The sequence below is a fragment of the Lepisosteus platostomus genome, chromosome 23, assembly GCF_059453375.1.
Source record: "Lepisosteus platostomus isolate fLepPlt1 chromosome 23, fLepPlt1.hap1, whole genome shotgun sequence".
NCBI classification, from domain to species: Eukaryota; Metazoa; Chordata; class Actinopteri; order Semionotiformes; family Lepisosteidae; genus Lepisosteus; species Lepisosteus platostomus.
In genome coordinates this window covers 18,103,687-18,128,622 of record NC_142633.1, presented here as the reverse complement: position 1 = coordinate 18,128,622, position 24,936 = coordinate 18,103,687, and the positions used below count along the sequence as shown (strand labels likewise).

Genomic DNA, 24,936 nt, shown 5'->3' with positions numbered 1-24,936 from the left:
TAAAGCTAATTTTGTTGAATCATCATTTTAAAAGACTGTAATTTAAGTTATCTTCCAGTCGGAAGTCACCACTGATACTGTGCTTCTAAACAGGTCATACTATTTCAAAATTCTTTAATGAAGTATAACACAAAAAATAAAATATAAAGAACCAATTTTATTTTTCATTATGTATACAAGAACAGAGAATTTTAAAATGGTCTGAATGCTGTAGGTACAGAACCAATCTAAAAAAATCAAAAAATAACTAATCAGATGAATCTGTGGACAGCTGGATCGGGCTGCTGACAGTGAGACGGGGGAGCTGAAGTACAAGGAGCTGATTTGAGGTATAATTCCGGCTGAACAACAGCTGTTGTCCTGAACCCGGGCAGATGTTTCGCAATCCTGTCTTCAACCCTGGAGATCATCCCCACATCAACACTGACAGTGGTGGATTATCACCTCTTCTCTCAGGGGAGCCCTGCCCTGTGCGCTGTTCACTCGATCGTCTGGCTTCTGCCTCAGCTCTGCTAACTTCAAGACCATACCAAAACTGAAGATGAACCTGGGCAACTTAAAAAACTATTTCATTAGACTACATTAAAAGGTCTGGATTTGTGTTTCATAATCCCTTAACCAAGATTTCAAGATTAAGACCAGTTTTAAAGTTTAAGATCTTTCACCATCACTTCGGAAGAGAAGGACAGGAGTACCTGTTGCGTGTTCTCCTGCTGGCTTCCCTCTACCGACAGTGAGCCCTGGAGGAAGACAAGCGCTGAGGGAGCATCGTGCTGCCTGTTAGGCCACACACGCCCCCAGCTGCGCCCACCCTGGTGCACTTACTAAAACCAACAGCGCCCTGAAGGAACTGCTAAACTATGATGCAGATACAATTATCTGCAGAATGTTGAACACTGCGTTTTGAAGCTTTCGAAACAAACTCCTAAATTTTGTTTCTGGAGATGTTCTAATGCAGGAAAAGTCATTCAGCACAAAAACAGCTAACCTCATCAGAAACACTCTCAGGAACTGCCAGGGAATCCAGCACACAAAACTGGATGTGACATAAGTGAATAAACTAAAAAAGAAAGTAAACTTATAAACCTGCCTGTGACCGGCACATGGCCCCCAGGCACGGGCAACACCCACAGTCTTGATGTACTTTATCCCTTGGGGGTTCAGCAGGACATAATTACACAGAATACAGGATGGAATCGCCGTGACTGAGAATCAGAGACCAATGCAGAGACAAAGAAGGCTTTAGGAAGTCACTGGCCTTTTCTGCACCATGAGAAGCTCCATAGGGGCAGGCAGACTTGGCACATCTGCTCCCATCCTCACCCTGAAATCAGTGCTCTAACTCCTGAGGATCAGAACATGGCTATTTGGCAAAACAATCAACCGACCTCTTCTCAGGTACAGCAGTACTTCATTTCCCCACCTCCAATTTCAAACTAATTCTCTTGAGGAGCATGTCATGAGTACCCAGTCATGTTTTGGTGGGGGGTGGGGGGGGGGGGGGGGTGTTTTATTGCAGATTACAGGCAATAAAGCAATTGTTTTCCTCATTACTAATGAAGAGAGATCCATGGGAGGCGAAACATTGCCCATCTCCAAGACAATTGAGGCCACACATCTGCCAGCTGACAGAGCACAGAACCTCCCAGTTTGTGTGTGTGGTGGCTTAATATGCTGCTTATTGCCCCTGATCAAGAATTAACAAAGCTGGGACATACTAAAATGCCCCACTCCTTGAAACAAGCCCAAATATGGCAGCACTCTGTATAACAGAGTAGACTTCAATGCAATCTTTTAGTTTCTCATGCAGAAAAGGCTGTCCGTGCTCCTGGGAGGGTTTCGGCTCAGTGCAGACATGAGGTGGCGTTTCAGAAATCTGGCACACTGTCTGTATGGACTTTACTTAAAAAATATTAGTATTAATAATCTCCATCATCAAACACCCTTTTCAATACCTGTGTCGGACGGACCTCTACTGTTATTACCTAAAGTAAACACCACCCCCGAAGAAGCCAGTTACATCCCAGGATAAAAACATAAAAGTCGATAAATTGCAGAGTCTTGGAGAGGAACTGTCAGCACCTCACAATCCCGCGATGATCTGACTGGCTTAGGTCAACACCTCTCCTCCAGCGGACTGGCTGCCCAACAAGCGCTCGTCAAGCATAACATTAGCAAGCACAGCAATCAGCACAGGACGGCCTTGCAGAACACTTTCACAACTTTCCAGTCCTTCCTCCAGTGCAGTCAGGGAGCCAGGTTCCTGCCACACATTGCTGCAGAGAGTTCAGCAGCAGTTAAGTGGGGACCTTGATCTTTCTGGCCAACAGAACTAACAGAGCCAACTCCGGGTTTCCCTGGAACTGCTCCAGAGTCTCCACAGCTTCTGTGTCAGTGAACCCAGCGCTGGTGATCCTCTGGATGTGGGCATCGGGAAAGTGCAGCGGCCGAGTGGCAGCCACACCCTGCGGAGCAGGAGATACAAGAGGAGCTCCACCAGAGGAAGGAAACAGAACCTGGGGGAAGCTTTGGCCATCGGGAACCCCTGAAACAAGTGGACCAGCACTGGAGTTTAATGGCACCTCCATCTCTGAGTCCAGGGCATCAGGGACACTGGCTCTCCTGGAAGCTACCCCTCTCCCCAGCTGGCCACTACCAGGCACCTGGCACTCCTGGGCCTTGGAGACAAGCTGCTTCTCCTCCAAGACATCAGACTCTCCTCCGGATGATCCTTGACCTGTCTGCATTTCGGAAGAACCCTGCTCTATCTCTGGAACCCACGCAGGCTGGGCTCTGTCATCTTGTTCTTTTACAGATAGAAGGTTAGGTGAGGGGGAAGGGGAAGGACATTCAGCAGCAGCAGTTTCAGGTTTGGCAATACTTGCCTTTGTTTCGGTATTCACCAGAAACCCACCCTGCATGCATGTCTGACCCCAAGAAACAGGAACATCAGAGCTGTCAGCATCTTGTCTCTGACACACTGGGCTGTCTCCAGGTGTGAGATCCTGAGAGGTACCACGACTGCTAGCCACTAGAAGCTCATGGAGCTCCAACAGAGCTGCGGCCAGAGAGTGGGTGTTGTCTGCCCCCTGCTTCTCACCCTGAGGCTGGTTTTTCGCCAAAGGTGGAGGGCAGAGGCTCACCATGCTGGGGTCTGGTGGACTTTCCCCACAAAGCTCCTGCATCTTGCCTACAGATGTCTCATCATAATTCTCATGGGTAAGGTCTTCTGGCCTGGGAATTCCCAAGACAGGAGGAGAAAGACACACCTGTGAGGAAATCAGCTCAGGATCTTCTGTGGGCCTGTTGTTACTCTCAAGTTTAACATCAGCCACCTCCAACTCCATGCCCATGCTGTCCTCCTGTGGGCCTGGACCACTCGAGCCCTGCAGCTCCATGCCCACACTTTCCCTCTGAGTGTCAGGACCACTGAAGGCCTGCAGCTCCATGCCCACACTCTCCTGCCGAGTGTCAGGACCACTGAAGGCCTGCAGCTCCATGCCCACATTCTCCTGCTGAGTGTCAGGACCACTGAAGGCCTGCAGCTCCATACCCACATTCTCCTGCTGAGTATCAGGACCACTAAAGGCCTGCAGCTCCATGCCCACACTCTCCTGCCGAGTGTCAGGACCACTGAAGGCCTGCAGCTCCATGCCCACATTCTCCTGCTGAGTGTCAGGACCACTGAAGGCCTGCAGCTCCATACCCACATTCTCCTGCTGAGTATCAGGACCACTAAAGGCCTGCGGCTCCATGCCCATACTCTCCTGCTGAGTGTCAGGACCACTCAAGCCCTGCAGCTCCATGCCCACACTTTCCCTCTGAGTGTCAGGACCACTCAAGGCCTGCGGCTCCATGCCCACACTCTCCTGCTGAGTGTCAGGACCACTCAAGGCCTGCGGCTCCATGCCCACACTCTCCTGCTGAGTGTCAGGACCACTCAAGGCCTGCGGCTCCATGCCCACACTTTCCCTCCGAGTGTCAGGACCACTCAAGGCCTGCAGCTCCATGCCCACACTCTCCTGCTGAGTGTCAGGACCACTCAAGGCCTGCGGCTCCATGCCCAGACTTTCCCTCTGAGTGTCAGGACCACTCAAAGCCTGCAGCTCCATGTCCAAGCTCTCCTCTGGCAAGTCAGGGCCTCTCGAGCCCTGCAAGTCCATGTCAAGACTATCACTTTGTGTTTTACAATCACTTAAGCCTTCTAATGCCATGCTCTCGCCCTGTGTTCCACCAAAATCCTTCCTTAATCCTACCTCTAGTATATTACTGGGACCTCCTGACTTCAAATCAGGTTTCTCTGTGAAGCTTCTGCTTCCTAAATTCTGGGAGAGGAGTCTTAGTTTACCAACCATGTCCTCACTAGTGCCCACTTCTGACTGTCTTTCTGACAAAACGTCCTCTTTATGCTGTATTTTACTTTGGCATTGGGGGTCTAAAGTGACAGAGGTGGCTGGGACAGACCCTGTCTGTAGACTTTCTAGGTCAACAGGCTCCCTGGTAACACGTCTGCTGGGCTGAAGATTTGGAACAAGTTCCCCATCAGCTAAACTGATCTCTTCAGAGGTCTGAGGAGATTTGTCAGAGAAGGAGGACAGCGACTCTTCAAGATTAATGCTGCCTGTACCGGCATCCCACCCCGGTATGACCTCCAAAGCAGCGGGAGTTCCGAGTTGAAGGGCTGGAGGACTTGGTGTGTCAATCGGCTCCCCTGATGCATCCTGGCCCACGGCGGTCACTGGGGGGTCTGCAGGTAAACCAGCGGTCGGCGCAGGAAGACCCTGAAACTGCGGCTCACTTTGGCTTCGTTCTGCTGCACTGGGGCTGAGCCTCTGAGCAGGCTGGAGGGGAATCAGTAGGTCAGGGGTTGACACAGACTGGTCCAGGGTCTGACCATGTGGGGGACAGCTAGCAGCGGGCGCAGGGTACAGAGGGGGCTTCGGTGAGGTAGTTCGTCCATCTTCAGTATCTAAAAACACGGCAACATATAACTCAGAGACCTGAAGGTGCTGTAACATGACTGACAGATTACTGCCAATGACACAAGCGACCCTGTTTGAAAACGTGGCATTCGTTGCACATTTTGCGAGAATGGTATCCAGTAAATACCTGTGCCTACACTTTGCAATAGAGCACTGCCTTTAGAAACTACAGTTTGTGTCACAAAAAAAGATCAGCACAGTTCAAACCCTGGGCAAGTATAATTTCCCCCCCTACCCTCATAACAGCACAGTCCTCTCTTACCTGGCATTAAAGCACTGTACTGTTAAGAAGGTACTTCTTCGATAAACGTAGTGCACACCTGCACTTGGTTATATAAAGAGCAAAAAGCAAACAAGTACCTGCTTGGTGGGCCTCTCCAGCTGCAGCACAACATGCATCATTGTTTCTGGTTCTCTGCTTGGATTAGAGGACACAGGAAAACAACACAACACACAAGGGCAATGTTAGCACTCACACAGCATGCTGCAGGAACCCCAGGTGGCCACTAGGGGTCTCACTTTTCAACTGTTTTCTGAAAACAGCCACACAAGTCTAAAAGTGAAAATGTTTGTGGAAAGAGAAATATGAATATTGTTTACCTGACAAACACAGTTTACAGACACTGGAGTCCCAATACTTCTCACAATTTGATACTAACAATCTTATTACAATGCAGTCCAATGTGTCTTTAGTTACTATTATGAATTCACTTGCTGGACAGGGCGTGCGTTAACTGTTGAAGAGGTGTGAACGGACCCACTCTTTCGTAACCTTGAGCTCTGGCTGAATTATCGTTGTAATTGTGGACCAGAGCTTTGGACCTGCGAGCTCAGTGGTACTTGCACACTGGTTGTTATTAATTATATATTATGTTTGTAATGTACTGCCTACATTGTGTGGTGTTGTCTGCTGTACTGTGTATGTCCTGAGAGATCGGCATGAATAAGAATTCCAGTGTACATGTATATATGGCAATAAACGCCTCTACTTCCACTCAGGGGAAAGATTCACTGGTGAAACCACTCAGTAGCTGTCTGAGGTTCCAGTGTAGGATGAATGGCAACACACACAGAATGAATCAACTGCCCCCATGAATGTAACAAAGCACATCACACTGAGCTTGGCAATGTGCAGCCCCTGGAGTCACCTGGCTGCAGCTAAGGGGCTCTGACCCCATGCCTGCTGTACACAGGTGCAACAGGCTCAGCCCATGGTTTGTTAATCATGTGATGTCTCACCTCTTAAATCACTTACTGCAACACATACTGCCTTTCGGGATAAGGTTTAGTTAACAGTTAGCTGTCCTTTCAGTGTTCAGACACACAGCTAGTGGTAAGACTGCGAGCAAAACCTCAGAACAAATCCTTGCGTCACTCTCCACAGCACATAAAAACTCATTCATGCCAAGTTTCTGTCAGGTCTTGTCTTGGAGGTTTAGTGGTAAGTGCTCTGCAATGGACAGACACACCGTGCACATTGTTACGCAAGTGTCATGCTAATACACACATCATGCATACTACTAAAACTAGGACTTTCTCCATGCGTCTCTCCATTTGTCTGACAACTTTTTTAGCCACATTCCTCACTCAGCTGTCTTTGCTATTGTCAGTCCAACACTCCCTGACTTGTCTCCCCCAGCTCCAGCCAGCCCTCAGCTTCTCTGCCCTCTGCAGTTACTCGTCTCTCCAGCCTGTCCCAGCTCCTCGTCCTGCCCCACCCGTCTCTCCAGCCTGTCCCAGCTCCTCGTCCTGCCCCACCCATCTCTCCAGCCTGTCCCAGCTCCTCGTCCTGCCCCACCCGTCTCTCCAGCCTGTCCCAGCTCCTCGTCCTGCCCCACCCGTCTCTCCAGCCTGTCCCAGCTCCTCGTCCTGCCCCACCCGTCTCTCCAGCCTGTCCCAGCTCCTCGTCCTGCCCCACCCATCTCTCCAGCCTGTCCCAGCTCTTCGTCCTGCCCCACCCGCTCCCAGCCTGTCCCAGCTCCTCGTCCTGCCCCACCCGTCTCTCCAGCCTGTCCCAGCTCCTTGTCCTGCCCCACCCGTCTCTCCAGCCTGTCCCAGCTCCTCGTCCTGCCCCACCCGTCTCTCCAGCCTGTCCCAGCTCCTCGTCCTGCCCCACCCGTCTCTCCAGCCTGTCCCAGCTCCTCGTCCTGCCCCACCCGTCTCTCCAGCCTGTCCCACCTCCTCGTCCTGCCCCACCCGCTCCCAGCCTGCCCCACCTCCTCGTCCTGCCCCACCCGTCTCTCCAGCCTGTCCCAGCTCCTCGTCCTGCCCCACCCATCTCTCCAGCCTGTCCCAGCTCCTCGTCCTGCCCCACCCGTCTCTCCAGCCTGTCCCAGCTCCTCGTCCTGCCCCACCCGTCTCTCCAGCCTGTCCCAGCTCCTCGTCCTGCCCCACCCGCTCCCAGCCTGCCCCACCTCCTCGTCCTGCCCCACCCGTCTCTCCAGCCTGTCCCAGCTCCTCGTCCTGCCCCACCCACTCCCAGCCTGCTCCCTCTCCTACCTGACTCCTGCACAGATCTCTGCAGCGCCTCGGCCAGCTCGCGGTCAGCGATCTCCTGGGGCTGGACCTCCTCCCGGCCCGCTCCGTATGCCAGCCGCGCGCATTCTGGCAGCTCTGCCTCCGGCAGGAAGCGGGTTTCCGAGCCCGTGGTCCCGATCAGCAGCACGTTCTTCTTCAGGTCGATGGAGCACTGGAACACAGGAACACACCACAGCTTCACTCCCACAGCCTGTGCACACTCCGGCCTCTGCAGCTCATCTCAGATTCCCATCTCTTTGACAGCTGAAGGGTTTGTTAACCAATTTCACAGCAATGGACACTGGAGTCCTCAGGTTTACTTTAACTGCTTTTATACTAGCGAGACAAATTGGCAGCATGACTGCGTTCTAGCCAAGAGGTGTCTAACCCTTTAGAGGACAGATTTCATTTAAATACTCTGCAAGCAGGACACACATACCAGAATTGATCAAAACGATAGATACAACCAATACATAATATTATTTGCAGAATTTTGCATTTTTGGTGTGTATTTTACAACAACACACTCCCTTTAAACTACAATAAGCAGTCATTTGTATCTTCACCGATGGCTAGTTAGAAAACTTACTCCTTACTAACTCGATCATCCATCTTATTGTCGAATGTTTTTTTAATTTTGGCAGCTTTATGAACAATTACTTAATTAGCTGTAGTAGTTCAGGTGGGTAGCTGCGTCAGCATGCGTAGGCTGCAAAGGAACAAGTAATAGGTTTATTCCATGCTGAAAAAAAGAAGAAAGAGAACAGAATGTTTCGGCCATGGAGCCTTCTTCAGTGGAAGTGTTTGTACACCTGTTCCCAGACTCCGTGCTGTTCTAAAGGAAGACTATTGGAGATTATTTGGAGCACATGAACATGATCAAACCTGAGATCGATGCACCAATGTTAATATTCAATCGGTCAGCAATCCTGAGGTTTTGAGAAAGTATAGGATTCTTAGAGATCTTAAAGATCTCTCCAAGCCCATTGTTTCTCATTTCACCTCTGACGGCCACGACCACTCTAATCTCTCCGTCTGTGTTCTCAAAGACGGTTTTCCAAACTCATACATCAGAAAGACCACCGAAACCAAAATTATTCTGCAGCTAGGATCACACATTCTCCCTTCTCTTAACGACAGACTACTGTTTTTTTAAATTTCTCCATTCATTGGAAGTTTCATTTCACACCTCTCTGCACCCATTCTGACTTCACACCTCTTGATTGGCCTCTCTTTCTGTCCCCTGCTCCCGCCTCTCACTCCTCCTCCCTCTCAACCTTTGTTCTCCCGCTACTTTACCTTTGCCTACTGCCCTGTCTCTCTCACACCTGAAGAAGGCTCCACGGCCGAAACGTTGTGTTCTCTTTCTTCTTTTTTTCAGCATGGAATAAACCTATTACTTGTTCCTTAATTAGCTGTGATTATTGTACAGTATGAAAATCTGTACTCTTGAGAATAATCCTGACATTTTGGTCAACAAAGGGTAAAAATAAACACGCAAGCACATTCACACAGCCCAAGTTTTGTGAACGGCTCTTTTCTTTGTAGCCACTGCCCTTGTGATCTTGCTTACTTGTTGATTTTTATACTTTCCCCTTTAATTTTACACCATGTCAGCAAAACACGTGCTTCGGATGTCAAAATGCAAAGAAAGTACGGAAACACAAAGCACTAAATAAACAATCAACAGAAAAAAGAAGAAAGCAAGAACTAGCAGCGATGCCAAGGACTGACCTGGTGGCGTTTCAGCATGTCCAGGCCCAGCAGCATGTCCATGGGCTGGTCCTCCAGGATGGAGAAGGAGCAGGGCAGAAAGTCGCCTTCAATCTGAACCTGAGCTGAACCAGAACACCACCATCATCATCATCCCATGCCATTCAACCCAACTGAAATTCTGTCAAAATGCAACAAAACTGGAACTTTTGATTGATCTGATTGAACTAGACACGGAATAATAATATGCAGAGCATCAGCAAAAACAAATCTCTTACTATAACCACTAGAAATGCCCTAAGTGTGCTGCTCTCTTGATGTGTGGAGTGTATTGGTTCCTTTCTGTGTTTTTCTTTGTGATTTTCACCAGGCTTGATTTTCAACAGGTTGAATCATCTCTTTACCTGAGCCCCATCAACTCCCACAACCCAGTGAGTCAGGTGTGAGCCTAGTCAGTACCTAGATTGGAGACCTCCTGGTAAAAGCTAAGGTTACTGCTGAAAGAGGTGTGAGTGAGACCAGTACGGGACGCTCATCCTGCAATCTGCGTGGGTTCTAATGCCCCAGTATAGTGATGGGGACACTATACTGTAAAAAGCCATTGTCCTTTGGATGAGACTTAAAACCAAGGTCCTGACTCTGTGGTAATTAAAAATACCATGGTTTCTCAAAAAGAGTAGGGGTGTTACCCCAGCATTACTGGCCAAATTTCCTTGGTCTTTACCAATCATGGCCTCCTAATAATCCCCATCTCTGAACTGGCTTCATCACTCTACTCTCCTCCCCACTGAGAGCTGGTGTGTGGGGAGAGGACTGGAGCACTCTGGCTGCTGTCACACCACCTAGATGGGGCTGCACACTGGTGGTAGTGGAGGAGATCCCCATTACCTGTAAAGTGCTTTGAGTGGAGTTTCCAGAAGAGCGCTACATAAGTGTAAGGAATTATTATTACTTAATGGTTTATTTGTCTAATGTTTTTACGCAAAATAACTGACACTTGCACCCTTTTCCACAGCTGGGTGTTTTACCAGAGCAGTCCAGGGGACTCTGGGGTACAACAGCTGTGGCTCCCTTTGGATTCGATGCCACACCCTTCCGGTTCAGAGTCCAGGGCACCGCTCCTGCCTGCTGCGAATGGACAGCCTGCGCCGGACCCCACTGCCCCCCACCTGCCTGGACTCTGCTTCTATGCTGCCCTCTACAGGCTCAGGGTAAGAGATGGATGGATGCAGGAGTGTGGTCGAATCTAGAGTTTCCACACATGCTTTCGGTGGAGTGTCCATAAAAGTTCTATATAAGAAATTATTACTTACTATTAATTAAAAATGTTAATTCATTGTAAGTGTACGTGTATAAATTAAACAAGGCATTTCCTTTGATGGTCAGCACAGGGAAACGAACTGACTCCGAAGAACAAATCTGGACCGCGCTGGACTGCAAGCCCCTACCTAGATGGACCCTGCCGATGATCTTCTGTGTGCCCACTCCCTTGGCGATGCCCGCCCACCTCCTGTCCACCAGCCGCATGATGTTGCAGCGCTCAGCGCACGCCTGGCTCATGATGGTCATCTGGGCTCCTGCCAGGGCGAGACAGGGGCACAGCTTTCAGCCTGCAGTCCTGCAGCTCCACCGCCAAGCCAGCGAGGTGCTGCCCGCCAGGTTATCAGTCAGACACCGTGGCCAGTGAAGTGCAGGCAGAAGCTTGAAACGGTGCCTTGGCTCTAGGGATCCAGACTGGCTGACCACTGTGCTGTCCTCAATCAAGGTATTTTACCCAGACTGTATAAATCATGCGAGACATTACAACCTTTGTCTATCATCATGGATACAAGCATCAGGATTATTACTAATAAACCTGGGGCTTCAGGGAATGTCCTACACTCATCATGAGACACAAACCACAGGACACAACTGGCTGGAGCAGATATTCCAACGAGTCAGAGTAAACTTCATCTTCACTGTGCAGACCGCAGGCAGCGCTGGGGCTTCCCTGGCTGTGCTGTGTCTTCAGTGCTATCGAAAGTGTTGGGCAGGGAGAGGGAACCTCACCTGAATCCACGAAGGCTTTGACAGGGTGTCCGTTGACCTTGCAGTTAATGTAGAGCATCACCACCTGGCCGAAACTCTCGGGAGCCTCCTCCATGGCGATGGTCATGTTCTCCTCGATGTTGTGCTGTCTGAGGGGAGCAAAGAGGCACACGTCACTGCCTGAACGCTGCCACGCAGCGGGGCATAGAAGACACCCAGGCCTGTTGTTGTGATCGGAGTAGTTCCTCCGGCGCCCGGCGGGACCACACCTGATGTCCTCCTCGATCTTGGCCTGGGCCTCCAGGTCAAAGGGGTCGGCAGTCAGCAGCCGGATCCTCTCCTGCTCCCGCCTTGCCCTCTCCTGCTGCTGCTCCAACAACACCTTAGTGAAGCGCTCTGAGAGCAGACAGACAGGGATCAGCGCCGCATGCACAGGAGTGAGACTGGAGTTGCAGCAAGCTCAGAGTGACGCAGTGACACGACCACCCCACTCACCCAGGTCCCCACTCAGCAGGGCCTCAGCCAGAGGCGGGTTGCGCTCCTTGAGCAGCGACAGCTCGTGGGGGTTGGCCAGCAACATGTCCCGCAGCAAGGCAGGGTCGTCCAGTCCCTGCGGGGACGCGCCAGGATGCAGGGAGGGGGGCGCGGGAGGAGGCGGAGAGCGCAGCTGCTGTGCAGGGAGCTGACGAGTGGAGGAGGTCCCAGGAACCGCGATAGAGCTGAAGTCGATCCTGGGCAGGCCTGAGAGAGCCAGCCGGACAGGTGGAGACAGAGAACACACAACACTGAAAATCTCCAACACAGACTTGAAAGAAAACAAGCAAGGAAAAAGAATTGAAAGCGATAACAATAATAGATGTTTGTGTGCAGTGCTAAGTCTTACCTGGGAAGGCTGGCTGGACAGGAGGCCGTCTCTCTGCCTGCCGGAGAACCACCACATCCCCATCCTTCAGCCCGTACGAGCCCAGCGTCCGCGCCAAGTCTCCCAGCGGCTGCTCCGCGTGAGTGATCTACATGGGGCGGAAAAGAAGGGCGCTGAACGACGGGTCCTGAAGCCACCTGAGCCACATGCAGGCAGACACCCCCAACCTCCTTAAAGGCTCTAGACCCTCCCAGCAAATCTCCATAAACACAGGCAGAAACTCGGCAGTGACATCGGCCCAGGGCAAGGCCCCTTTCCACCCAGTGCCCTCAAAACGTACAAGCACAAAAGATGACGAGCAGACACCCAGTGTTCTCTACCGCCTCTATTAAGAAAGTATGAAACTTTGCACACACAATGTTATACATGTGGGAGAGAGTGTCTTTTCCACCATCCATTAATAGGAGGGCTGTTGCTAGGGCAGGCCTGCGCCGAAGGCAACGAGACGAGCAAGTGGCCAGTCGTGTGACGACCGGCTTGGTACACGAGGTCAAGGACAACCCAGTCCCATCCTCCGGAGCCACATGGGTGTCACCCTGGCGAAAGCCCAGGGGCTGCAAAGACCCAGAGTCCAGCATTCCGGCCTGCAAGTACTCCCGACCACGGGAGAGACACTAAATTTAGGGTCAGAAAAAGGGCTCAGCTTCTTTTTATAGTTGAGGTAAGATCTGTGTCCTTTTTAGCACCTGCTGGGCAGGGCTTGTTACTCCGGTGTGTGTTATTGGTTTAGAGGAACAGCTCTCAGACTTCAGCCAGAGAGCAGATGGCTCTGTGGAGGGTTGTTTGTGTTTGGGAAATCAGCAGTCCCTCCCTACACTGCTGTCTCTGTCACATGCAGTACGTCTGTCACTCTCTCAGACGGCGAGTGACAGCGGGGCTGGACTGTATCAGGCCTGGGCTCAGGGACTCATCGCTGCTGTAAATAATCCCTGAACAGACGTGAGCATGTGTCTGCGTTTAGTAATATATAGGAAACACATTTTAGGTCTGTTGTTTAGGTCAGTTCACATTCCTGATGACAGGGGGTGTTACTGGACACGTTTTCAAAGCATGAAGAGGTGAGAAAACTACTGTGATCACTTGATTTGTACCGTACATGTAGTCCAAAACAAAGGCTTACAATTTCAGGAAGACTATTTTCCAATGAAGGAACGAGAGGGAGCTGGAAAGCAGTGGAAAGGGACAGAAGAGACAGGGATTTGGGGAGGATGGTAGCAGTTTAAAGGGATCTGCCAGAATGCTGGTCACCCCAAACCCACATCAAAGGCTATATAGATCTGCTTTTAGACACTCTTCCTGACTCAGAACAGTGTAAAATCTGGTATGGCAAGTAAACCACACAGGCTTTCAAATTATGCCACATTAAGAACATTAGCAAACACTGAAGAAGTTTTAAAGTCAAAAGGGTTTCCACAGAATTCAAACTCTGGCTTATGTAGGCAAATCACACTCTTCATATGAGGTGTTTTGTTAACATCTGTACAATGTGCAGAAGCAATAAAAAGGCAAACAAAATTGAGTTAATAGTGTAAGAAAAGACACTGCTGCTCTGGCAGCAGTTTGGAGAAGAACAGCCAGGTAGGTTTCCAAGCTCAACTGAGTGTCCTACTATGACAGGATAAAATAACTGAACTTCTTTAATCTTCAACAGAGAAGAGAACAAGGAGACCAAATTCAAGTTTTCAAAATCGTAAAACATTGACAAAGAAAACCCAGCGGACTTCTTCAGAGCAGCGAAACAGAAACCAGGGAAACCTGAGAAACTACAATCATAGTTTAGGGAAGTGTGTTTAAAACCGAGAACATACAGTAATCGCCACACAAAGGGTGGTGGGAGAGTGGAACAAGTTATCCAGCCAATCTGTTGACACTGACACCCTGCCTTCATTCAAGAAAAGGAGGGGCGAGTTCGCCAAAGCCTCAACAAACGAGTTTCATGGGGTGAATGCCCTCCTGTCGTTGGCTAACGTTATATTTCTAGATCGACTGCCTTCTAAAAAGCCTGCAATTGGGGAAAAAACCCCAAGAACTATACAGCTGTGCGACGGCAGCTTGATTCCCGAGTCTCGCACAGCGGTGTTAATTTGCCTCAGGCGGTGGCCCTGGCCAACACCGCCACGCGTGTCCGCGGTTTCTGAAGACACGCTAGAGCGACCGCCTGAGGGCACGGAGCTCAGCGATCACCACGACAAACGACCGCCCGTGACTCCAAGGGATGGGTACTTGCGGTTTCTGATCCCTGTCCGGCTCGTTTCTCTTCACGATGCTGTAAATGCACATTTGCATTCCGCCCCGACTCTGTGCATCCCGGCTTTAACACAGCCGGCGACGCGCAGGGGACCGACTTGTTTCGCTTTGTCTCGCTGGAGTGAAGCCACCACGCTAAACTTCGACGGAGAAGAAAACCGGGTGTAGCTCAAAGCAACAACGCCCTTTAGCGAGAGCCTTTACTTTGTAGGTATATATTTAACCAGAGGACAAACAAAAAGCGCAAAACAATCTTGAAACTCTCCGTCAACAAAAGAAGAAGTGAGAGCAGAGGACAGCCACGCCGGTCCGCGTCACCTGTATCTCCGCGGCGGGGATTCCCGACTCCAGCTCGCACAGAGCCACGAAGTCCCGCAGCTCCAGCTCGGCGGAGACCTGCAGGGAGAAGGTGATCTCCGAGCGGTCCCTCCGCACGCAGTACACCGTCAGCATCATCGCGCCTGCGGCACAGGCAGCTATCCACACCCGGCCGGTCGCTCGCAAGCAAACTCGCCGCAGCCTACACGGGCGCGTCCTCTCCTAGGGCCGGTGAATAATCTCTGCCGCCGCGGCTGCTAGCCCTGTTTTCACCACTCGACGCAGTAGCACCCGCCGCCACACTCGCACACTCTCACGCACTGTGTCGGAAGTCCTGGACGGCAGCCGGAAGCGGCGGCGCCTCTGCGCCTGCCGCCGCCACACTGCCGTCAAGCGGCCGCACTGTCGCGATGCCGGCAGGGCCGCTGCGCCGGCGCTGTAGGAGCTTCTTGTGTATTACAGTAAAAACACCGAACCATAACTATCTTTATCCCTACGCCGTACGGTACTTCCGCTTAAAGTTATCCGAGACAGAAAAAAAATCTCAACCTGTTAAAGCCTTGCCAAATGTACTGTACCGAGACCTGCTCAGTGTACAGGGGCCAAGTTATTTTGAGACAAGTCAAACTCCATGCAGTTTTGCAGACCCCGGCGCGCTTTGGTCTTGAACATTAAGCAAACCAGCGTGAACTACACAGAGCAGTTGCTATAGTGAGGATGATTGACAGACGTGTCCGTCTACAGCAGTTTTCAGGTCTCTAAACCCACCATTGGGGAGTATGTTAATGGCAGGGCATTCCCTATCAATCTGGTACAATTTCAGATTTGAGCACACCTATATAACTCCCAGCTCCTCAGGTCTCATTCTGGATTTGTCTTGGAATCAACAGATCCTAAATGAACTGTTTCTAGAGACAATTCCATGTGTTGTTGAGGCTCCAGTACATTCTCACAGTTTTAGGAATGAATAATTTGTGCAACAATTCAGGCTGGTACCTTAAATGAAAATACAAGTCAAATGCAAAACAGCACAGTTGTGAGGGTGGAATGTTGTTTTATTTGTTCTGGTTCAAATGGCAACAAAACCTGTCAGGTGAGAGCCTCAAAAACTGAAAATTTGTATATAAAGAGATTTAATTTAAATCTCTCTTGAATTAATGCATCGTTCTTCAGAACACTGCAGGAAAACAATGCAAAACACAAAACACAGAAAATAATCCAGAACAACAGTGCTTTAACCCCAGTAATCAGTGAGATGGAGAGAACTGCACAACAAAACCAGACAGCACCCCCAACCCCGCTGCTGCCCCTCCAGGCCCACGTGCTGTGGCCCTGCCAGATGTGCCAGGGGCTACTGCCAGCTGCCCAGCTGTAGCAGCAGCTGCAGAACTCCGGACCTGCTGCCAAGACGCCACTCTACTCCGCCTTCTCCTTCTCCTTCATGTGCAGGAAGACGATGCTGAAGATGAAGAGGCCGCCCATCATGGAGAAGGCGCTGGCGTAGTAGGGGAAGGCAGAGGGGATGAAGCGCTCGTACTGCGTGTGCTGCAGGGGGCGCACTGACACCTGTCGAGAGAGAAAGATGCATTTGAGCCTGAACACACCTGTATCCAGCTGCTCGTGCAGCAACGCACAAGCCCTCTGCATTTCATATTATTCAACTACCTTTATACCAGAAGACACACAGCTATGACAGAGCGAGGTGGAGACACTCTGTAAAACTTCTTAACCTTTACAGACAATTCATCTCAGCACAAGAAAACTACAGCTGTTCATCACAATTTCCAAAAACACTCCAAAGAATAAGAACCCATGTAAATTAAGACAGATACTCATTCAGCTTTTGGTCAGGTGGAGGCTAAGTGAACCGTACGTGACCAGCAATCAAGTCTGTTGTAAGAGATAGTTACACATTAAAAAAAACAGACAAACGAGTCATTTATTAATACTGTATGAACTTTCATGGTTAATACACCCAGGCAGCAAAATATCTATTAATCTGTAAAACAATTTTCAGGATCTGGACTAGTTGTGGACATGCCTTTGACTATGTTTTGGGTGATTGATTGGAGACCATCTAATATTTTTTAGGCACACGTCTGAGTTATTGGAATTTAAAAGACATCAAATTGTGTTGCAAATGGTGAATTTAAACCACATATATATATATGAGAGATAGTAATTATATTGTGGTGACTGTACTTTATTTGTTTTTAGATCACCAACTTACAGCCATAACTTTCTCTTTTATATCCAGACAGAACTTCATGTCTTACTCAATGTATCCACTGGTTTCTGCACCATAACCTTGTTCAGACTGTTTGTGCTTCAAGTAAATAAAAAGGTTTATTTAAAGTACTCAAATCAGTCAATCACTCACAACTACAAACCAACATATTTCATTTCCAATCTAATTCAGGTCAAAATACTTATTTTAAATTTATATTAAATAAGAATAGTTTGACTTTTAAAATGTGCAATTTAAAAAGACACACAGGGCAATAAAAGCAGAGGCTTGTACAAGATGGCTTCATTGTGCTGCCAATCTCGCATTCCCTGCACAAGCACAGCAGCAGTGCTTTACCCATGGAAGCAGGATGGGCAGGAGTTGAGAGCTCGCCAGTCCGGCACACATCCCAGCCAGTGGCAGCAGTGCTGTGGGCTCACCTGGGTGGAGGAGTACAGGTGGGTGTATCCCAGCCGGTTGTAATCTACTTTAAACTGGAAAACACCGTAGACGTCAGGAAGCTTGAACTGCACGCTGTACTTTCCACCTGCAAAGATTTTAACAAACTGTTTTTACAACACCCAAAGAACACTACAAAACTCAAACCTAGAAATGGTATGTTCATTATTCATTTTTAATAGCTGCTGCCCTGTAGGACAGTACACAGCAGGACACAGGGCCTGTGAGCACAGGCTAGAAATGAAGTTCTCTGGTCAGTCCTACCGTTTTTCTTCAGGTATGTCCTGACAAAGGGGTCGATCCTGACAAACTCGAGCTGGATATCATCTCCATCAAAGGGAACCCATTTTCCATCAGACAGCTTCTCCAGCACGATGCTGTACTCCTGCAGACACACAGCGGCACAGGCCCTTTCAGACTCAATGAGTCGCCAGCAGCACAGACCCAGAGCTCTGGGCTGTGGCTGTGCAACAGTGACACAGGCTTGCTTTAGGTGACGGGCCAGAAGAATGTTGTAGAACAGGTAGAAGTTCATTTTCAAACACCTACTAAAGACTTTTAAGATTATCAGTCCATGAGTATACAATAACAGTAAGGCAGACATCTTCAGAAATACACCTTTCCCCAAGAAATAAGATTTTTAGATCTTTTTTTTTAAAAGAAAAAGAAAACATGGCTTCACGGTAACTGCCCGGGCCCTGCCGCACTCACCACGAGGTCTGTGATCGTGTAGGCACTGGGGGGGGCAGTCTCCCCAGCTCGGTGGTGTGAGACGGCGCCCACCCTCAGCACGCCCTCCTCCTTGAACACCCAGCGGGACAGCGCCAGCGCCAGCTCCTGGTTCCCAGTCTGGGCATGCCTGCAGACGGACGGGACAGCCCCCTTAGAGCCCTACAGCACCCCGAACAGCACAATGCTCCTCGGAATGGCTACAAACACATCTGGAGTATTTACACAAGCACAAAACCTATTTTATATCAAAACGACAACTTTAATCATTGGGGGGGGGGGGGGGGGGGCGGAGGTGTTTGCACAGAAGTGCAGTCATGCTCGGGGCAGGGAGAGAGGGTCACCTTTCAGAGCCTGGTGCCGCCTTCTGCACCGCAGAGTTGAAGAAGGCATCGCTAAAGAAGTCTAGGGAACCGCTGAAAACCACTCGAGCGTTGTTCCGAGCCTGCAGGCCAGCGATCAGCAGCGTGTTCTTCCCCACCGCGTGGGGGTACTGAGACACAGGAGCAGATAAAGCATCGGTCTGCCATCAATACATCTGCAGCTACAGCACAATGTCAAATATTCTTTTACAAAACTGTGAAAACAAACCCTTCTTCTGAACTACCTTTTCGTATGACTTAATTTTCAGAGTGAAGCATTACAAACCTGAACCCTGAATTTTTGTATTCAAGATACTGGATATAACCTGATCTGCATGACAACCAACTGAAAACCACTGGACACTTCAAGGTCCTAGATTTCTATGGGATCATGGAAACAGGCAGCAGTCAAACTCAAGGCTGCCAACAGTGCAGAACTCCACAGCATCCCTGGCTGACCTGAGTGATGGGCCGGTCTGGGAAGAAGGAGTAGGATGTGGAGGATCCAGTCAGGATGTCCAGGACCAGGGGGTTGTCTGGGTCAGCCACCATCCTGGACAAATACACCACCACAGGTGTTAGTTTCAGTTACACCCTCACTCCTGCAACATCAAACTGGCACTGCACAGAAAGGCAGGTGTCAGACTGCACCAGCTGAGGGCTCCTGCACGTAAATTATCAAGCCTCTGGACTTTTCAAGCATTTTGCTTTAGCAGACTATGCAAAACGGAGGTGTAATTATGTGCATTTTCGCACCATGTGTGCTTCTAAAGGAGGGGACTCACCCGACGCCCTTGAACAGGATGGGCTTTCCAGTGGGCCTGCCGACAATGGTTGGAGCCTTCAGCAGGTTCTCTGGGTCAGCCACTATCAGGGTGTGCTGCACAAGGGCGACAGACAAGTGCTTCACAAACTCCTCTTGTTAACCCTTTAAGCCACCTCACGCCTCAGAAACAGCTAATGTGGTTAAACGCACAGAGACATAATGTTTTGGTGTCGAGCCCTGGACTTTCCATTTCTCAAGCAGGATTTTTGTTTTCACCAGGGAAAATGGATACATGTTTTCCACCTACTGGCATCTTCACAGGAGATGTAAGCAGAGTTACAGATTCGTAAAGGGTCCTCGATTGCCCTTTGCCAGAAACTGTCACAACCGTCACCAGCCTGGCTCGCAGCTGCCTCACCTCTCCTGGGTCCGAAACATCGTAGTTGTGGTGATCGATGACGGCTGTCTTCTCCTCGTCAAACTCGATGCCACACTCACTCCCCAGCTCTCTCAGGGGGTCACCTGGCAGAGAGGAGGGAGAGAGCAGAGCTCCAGCAGAGAGGCAGGTAGAATCGGACATTGGAGGAGAGACATTTAAACACCCAGTCCAGTCTTACCAATGTCAGAACTGGCTGCAACGAGGACATTTCCTCCCCCGTCGATGAACGCGGTGATCGTTTCCACATTGATACTGCCTCCAAAATCTAAGGAATCGAAGGATTTGGAAAAATAGCCATTAGCAGATTATCCCGCCTCCTGCAGGACAATGAACTGCTGAGCTTCGTACTCTCGGCAAAGGCTGAATGATGACAAAAAGGGAGCGTGTAACACCCGTCTTCACCGAACAGAATAAGAGAATGGCTACTGTGAAAAATGTAATGAATACCAAAAGAAAACTGTCACATTTAACCCCAACAAATCCATAAAGTTAACATTGGGAAAATCATTTTTTAGGACTAACATATACATTTTATACAACAGACATGACAGTCGCCTTCCCAGATTGACAACAGGGGCCACCAATGGAAACAACACAGCCCGAAAGTTGTAGATGATGTCTTGTTGGACTCGGTCTCCCTGGGCCCCAGACGCCACGTTGCCCCAGCTCATCCCACCGCTGTTCAGTGGGGCTCACATCTGACACGTAGGGCCCCCACAGCAGAGCTCACGGGCTCATCTCGCGAGAAAGCCTGCTACCCGAGCAGCTCGAGGACGCACATTGTTACACAGGATAAACCTGGAGAAGAGGCCGCATGTCTCTACGCGGGCAGAAGTGGAGTGTTCGCTTTCTGTTGTGCAGACTGTTTCGACAACAGTCATACCAAGCAGAAAAACTATGAACTTTCTTATTTTGAGGGGTCTGCAGTGCTCCCCGAGAGCCTGGCAGACTGCGCCGGCACTGCGACACTGAGGCGCCACACTTACCTTCCACTGAGGGGGAGAAAATGATGAGGTGATCGTACAAGAACTGGCCGTACTTGATGAGGGACAGGCCGGGGTCGTCCGCAGTCTTGAAGGCCAGGTCAAACCCTCGGTCTGTAACATAGTCACGGTAAGAACACTACAAACACGAAGACCTTCAACCCCACCAGCCCGCATGGTAGATGACAGTTAATTGGTCCTGCCATTTCCTGAAAAAAATCACGTTATCAGATTCAACAACATGGCTAGACAGCTTGTTCCAGACACCCACAACCCTTTGTGTAAATAAATGCCTCTTGTTCTCATCTTAAAATGCACTTTCACATAGTTTCCAAGTGTGTCCCCTGGTCCATATTTAACTGTTAGTGCCCAGTACAGTCCCAAAATTCAATTTAACTTGTTTTATTCTTTAACGATATGAGTGGATTAAGCAAAAATTCTCAGTTATAATGACAACCTGGATAAGAGACACATCACTACATTACCAATAAGTACAACCGATTTAAAGCTTACTGCACAAAATCATAAAAGGCAAAATATTTCTATATATAAAAGTGGCTAAGATGCATCAGCACTGGCATATTTAATGACTGGACCCAGAAACGGTAGCTTCTCCTCATGAGCCATGGTATTTCTGGAGAATAATCTACGTATTCCTTCAAAACATAAATAAAAAAACCACTGAATAGCAATACGAAAACAGGTATCTGCAAAAAAACAAAACCAAGTCGTAATTTAAAAGCGACCATCCCAAGTACTGGCACAGCGCATGAAAACAGTCACGCATCGGATTCATCCAGAGAGCAGAGCCGAGCAAGCAGCAGGGAGGTCTGGAAATCCTTCACATGGCGAAGTTCATCCGAACACTCGTCTCTCTTTAAGCTATACTGAAGCACTTCGCTCCGCCACGACCAGCACGCAGGTGTTTCAGGTCAGCTTGCGACTTCACGGCACCTCATTGTACTGTTCCGCGATCCCGGTGACGATCACACGGGTGGTCTGTGGGTGCTGAAAGCTCAGCGCTCCGAAGCCTAAGTCTGGGCAAACTGTAACTTTTTAAAAATCAGAATACATGAGCTGTGCGGTTCACGTTTGCACCTCAGGTCTTCGTTCAGAACACCGCGGATCTTACCGGCCAAGCTGCGGAAGAAGACTGAATGAGTCTCCCTCATATTGATGTTGTCCAGCAGCACCAGCGTCCTACCGCCAGCCACAGCCCCCTGCAGCGAGGCCAGCACCACGCACAGGAAGAGCAGCAAACCTCCACCGAGCTTCTGGGCTCGGTTTCGCCCGCTGCACCGCGGCACAACAGCCCGAACACATCCACACACTCCCACAGTAGCCATCTTCCCAGAGAGAACGACGTCAGCGCTAACACGGCGACCTTTCACCTTCACCGTCTCAGCCAACCAGAGGCCTGGGACCATTCGGTGAGCAGGGCCTGTTGCCAGGACAACCCCACCGTGGCCAAGGCTGTGCCGTAAACTGAAACAACAATGTCGGAAAATATGTCAAGAATAGTATCATTTAGGTCCGAAAATAATAAAACAACATGTCGAAAATGACTTGGTATTCGTGTACCGATACGTTATCACTTTGTTGTCGGGCTGTCCATTTCACGGTTTTATTTAAAACGATGCTGCGTGGTACCGTCCAATCACAAGTTGACAGCTCCTCTGGGCGGAAGTAAGCGCGCTGGCTGGAGCTGTTTCAGTCAGCAGGACTGAGTCTTCACCATCGTTTTACCCTCACGACCTGAAGGGTGCGATTTGCCGTAATATTTATGATGCAATTTTACTGATGAATGATGTGCATAAAAAAGGAGGGAATTATTACAGAATCTGTGAGAAACGCAATACTAGATTTGATCACACGGTGCCGCTAAATCCACATGATGAACGTAGTTCCAGCGAGAGGATGAAATGCACGATTTAGCAGTTCTGACCGTGACGTTGACTTTCACATAATTTCATTTTAGAGGCGTCTAAGTCTGACATAGTCTGCGTATTGCGAATACATCTGCACAGACTGCGTGCTTCTGAGATGGATGTGTCTGTGGCCCCTGTTGTAGCAGGACTATTCTACTCTTTTTAATAAACTCTCATATGGGAGCGGGAGTATTCAGTCCTCTATAACTCTAGCTAGATCTGAGAGATTGTGAGTTCAGTGGATGGTGTCGTGCCCAGGAGTCACTTGAATGTTTTCTGAAGTGCCCGGTGCAGAGCGCAAATGCTGCCTGGCAGGTCCCAGGGGGCACAGAGTCAGCCCAGATGCAGCCAAGCCACCGTTGAGCTGAGCAACTGGCCAACTGTTGTTAGTTCTGGGGAAAGGGCTGTGCCTTTATGAATCATACAGCAGCCGTGCGGCTCAGTGTAACTGTGCTCTTCACATTCCCAATCCTCCAGGCCTCTTCTCGATCCATCAGCAGACTGAAATTTCACAGGAAAGCCCTGTATGGTTTAAAGTAGCAGGTTCAAAGCCTTCTACAGCATGTCCTGCTGAGAACTGGTCATGGAAGGGCATGAAGGTTCAGGTGTGTGTTCCAGGTGAATTCTCACTTTAAGTCATTAGTTTCTTAGTTGGTTGCATTTAACAACCCTTTTGAGTGTTAACAGGTGGCGGATTAAAGAGACATGCGACGCCCGCAGGCCTGGATTGAGGGGTGACGTTCAGTCCCAGGAGAGACTGTTCAGGCTTCCGTGTCAGAGAGTCCAGGCCGTATGACTCGCTGCTGTCTGATCCCGGGCAGCCGCACACTCTCCACGTCTGATTTATAGTGCCATGACACAGCACAGCCAGGAATGTTAATTGATGCTCCACACCCAAAAAAAGAGGCCCTGTGTTCATGGTGTCCATTATCTCTCGGAGCAAATGCCTCTGAAATGATGGGTTGGCCTCTAGGCTGCGACCGTTCTGTGCTGCCTGGCTCACAGCCGGAGCTCCCAGGAATCCACTACGCTCTCTAATTACAGCCCAGGCTCTCCTCTTCCATTGAGCCCCAAATGAGGGGCTGCAATGGGGCCGATTAGAGGGCAGACTGCAGAGGATATGACAGCAGGAGAAGTGTGTGAGTTAAACACTGTCAGACCCTGCAATCAGGAAGCAAAGCCACCCGGTGTGTCTTGTCTGTTGGTCTGCCTGTGTAGCGAAAAAGGAAGGGCTAATTAATATTAATTCCTACAATTCATAGAGACCTCTTGCTCTCAACAAGCCTTAGCCCTGAAGGATGGTCCTTGTGACAACACATCTTTTCTTCAAAACCTTTTTGCAAGTTGTGTAGATATTCAGTATTTAAAAGCTGCATCCCTGCTTTAAATGACTGATTTCTGTAGATCTACAAAGATGCCATCTGCTCATAGTTAAGATCGTATCTAAATCACCCAGTGAATCATTATTCTATGTTCAAATTTAAAATAAGGGGGGATCGCTGACAGTGGCATCTTTTGTTTTTTTCACCATGGATATGTCTCCACAGCTGATTTAGGATTTTGACTCCAGGAGAACAAAGGTCTCTCCAGGTATTAAGGAAATATGTTGCAAGGAGAAGATGAAGGAACCTCAACTTTTCATTTCAATACAATACACCTGAGAGAGGATTTGATTAAGATATTCAACATTTTACAGGGAATCAATATGGTAGATCCTAGTAAATATTTTAAGTTAAGATTCAATGACCAGAAAGCAGGTACATAACTAGAAACTGGTTAAAAGCTCATTTCACTCTAATACTAGAAAATATGTACACAGAGAAAGAAATTAATGAAATACCAAGTCACATACCACATGCAGCATCAAGATTAAAGTGATTTAAAAGCATACAAGTCACTCAGAATCATGGGAATAGGAATTGTGCACTGAAAGGTGCAAATATACCCCCTTGTCACTTGTCAGTTACTGCATCACTTGGCCTGGGGCTGCGAACTGTGTCTTAGAAGTCAGACAGTTCTGCTCTCTAGCGTTGTGAAATGGCCAGGGCTAATTCATATGCCCTTTCCCATGAGAAATCGATGGAAAGACCTGCTCGGTCCTGCGTGTTTCTGTCAGTGTTTGAGCATGAATGTCTGTGCGTGTCATGTGTGGCTTCCGGGCTCCTCTCCAGCAGGAGGGCTCTCCTCTCCCAGCTGTTGCCCCAGCATCCTGCTGGGAATGCAGGACCAGCCTGTGGGATATGGCTCCACACTGTGCTCTCCCGGCTCACTTCCCTCCGCTGTCCCTCTGCACCGGCACAACAAGCCTCTACAGCC

General features: G+C 49.4%; 2 protein-coding genes across 2 annotated transcripts; both read right to left on the bottom strand.

Annotated features, from left to right (window-relative positions):
* Nucleotides 1-137: 137 nt before the first annotated feature.
* LOC148642287 (uncharacterized) lies at nt 138-15,078 on the bottom strand. Its single transcript, XM_088617621.1, has 9 exons — nt 14,728-15,078; nt 12,124-12,250; nt 11,736-11,981; nt 11,510-11,636; nt 11,262-11,389; nt 10,661-10,789; nt 9,234-9,337; nt 7,482-7,671; nt 138-4,969 (listed from the first exon to the last, which is right to left on the bottom strand). The coding sequence occupies exons 1-9, from the start codon at nt 14,863-14,865 to the stop codon at nt 2,298-2,300; spliced, it is 3,861 nt and encodes a 1,286-aa protein (XP_088473747.1). The 5' UTR covers nt 14,866-15,078; the 3' UTR covers nt 138-2,297.
* Nucleotides 15,079-15,761: 683 nt separating this feature from the next.
* Nucleotides 15,762-22,134, bottom strand: ddost (dolichyl-diphosphooligosaccharide--protein glycosyltransferase subunit (non-catalytic)). Its single transcript, XM_088617622.1, has 11 exons — nt 21,825-22,134; nt 20,696-20,806; nt 19,888-19,974; nt 19,689-19,792; nt 19,290-19,384; nt 18,964-19,057; nt 18,487-18,635; nt 18,125-18,272; nt 17,678-17,798; nt 17,395-17,501; nt 15,762-16,293 (listed from the first exon to the last, which is right to left on the bottom strand). The coding sequence occupies exons 1-11, from the start codon at nt 22,117-22,119 to the stop codon at nt 16,144-16,146; spliced, it is 1,461 nt and encodes a 486-aa protein (XP_088473748.1). The 5' UTR covers nt 22,120-22,134; the 3' UTR covers nt 15,762-16,143.
* Nucleotides 22,135-24,936: the final 2,802 nt, after the last annotated feature.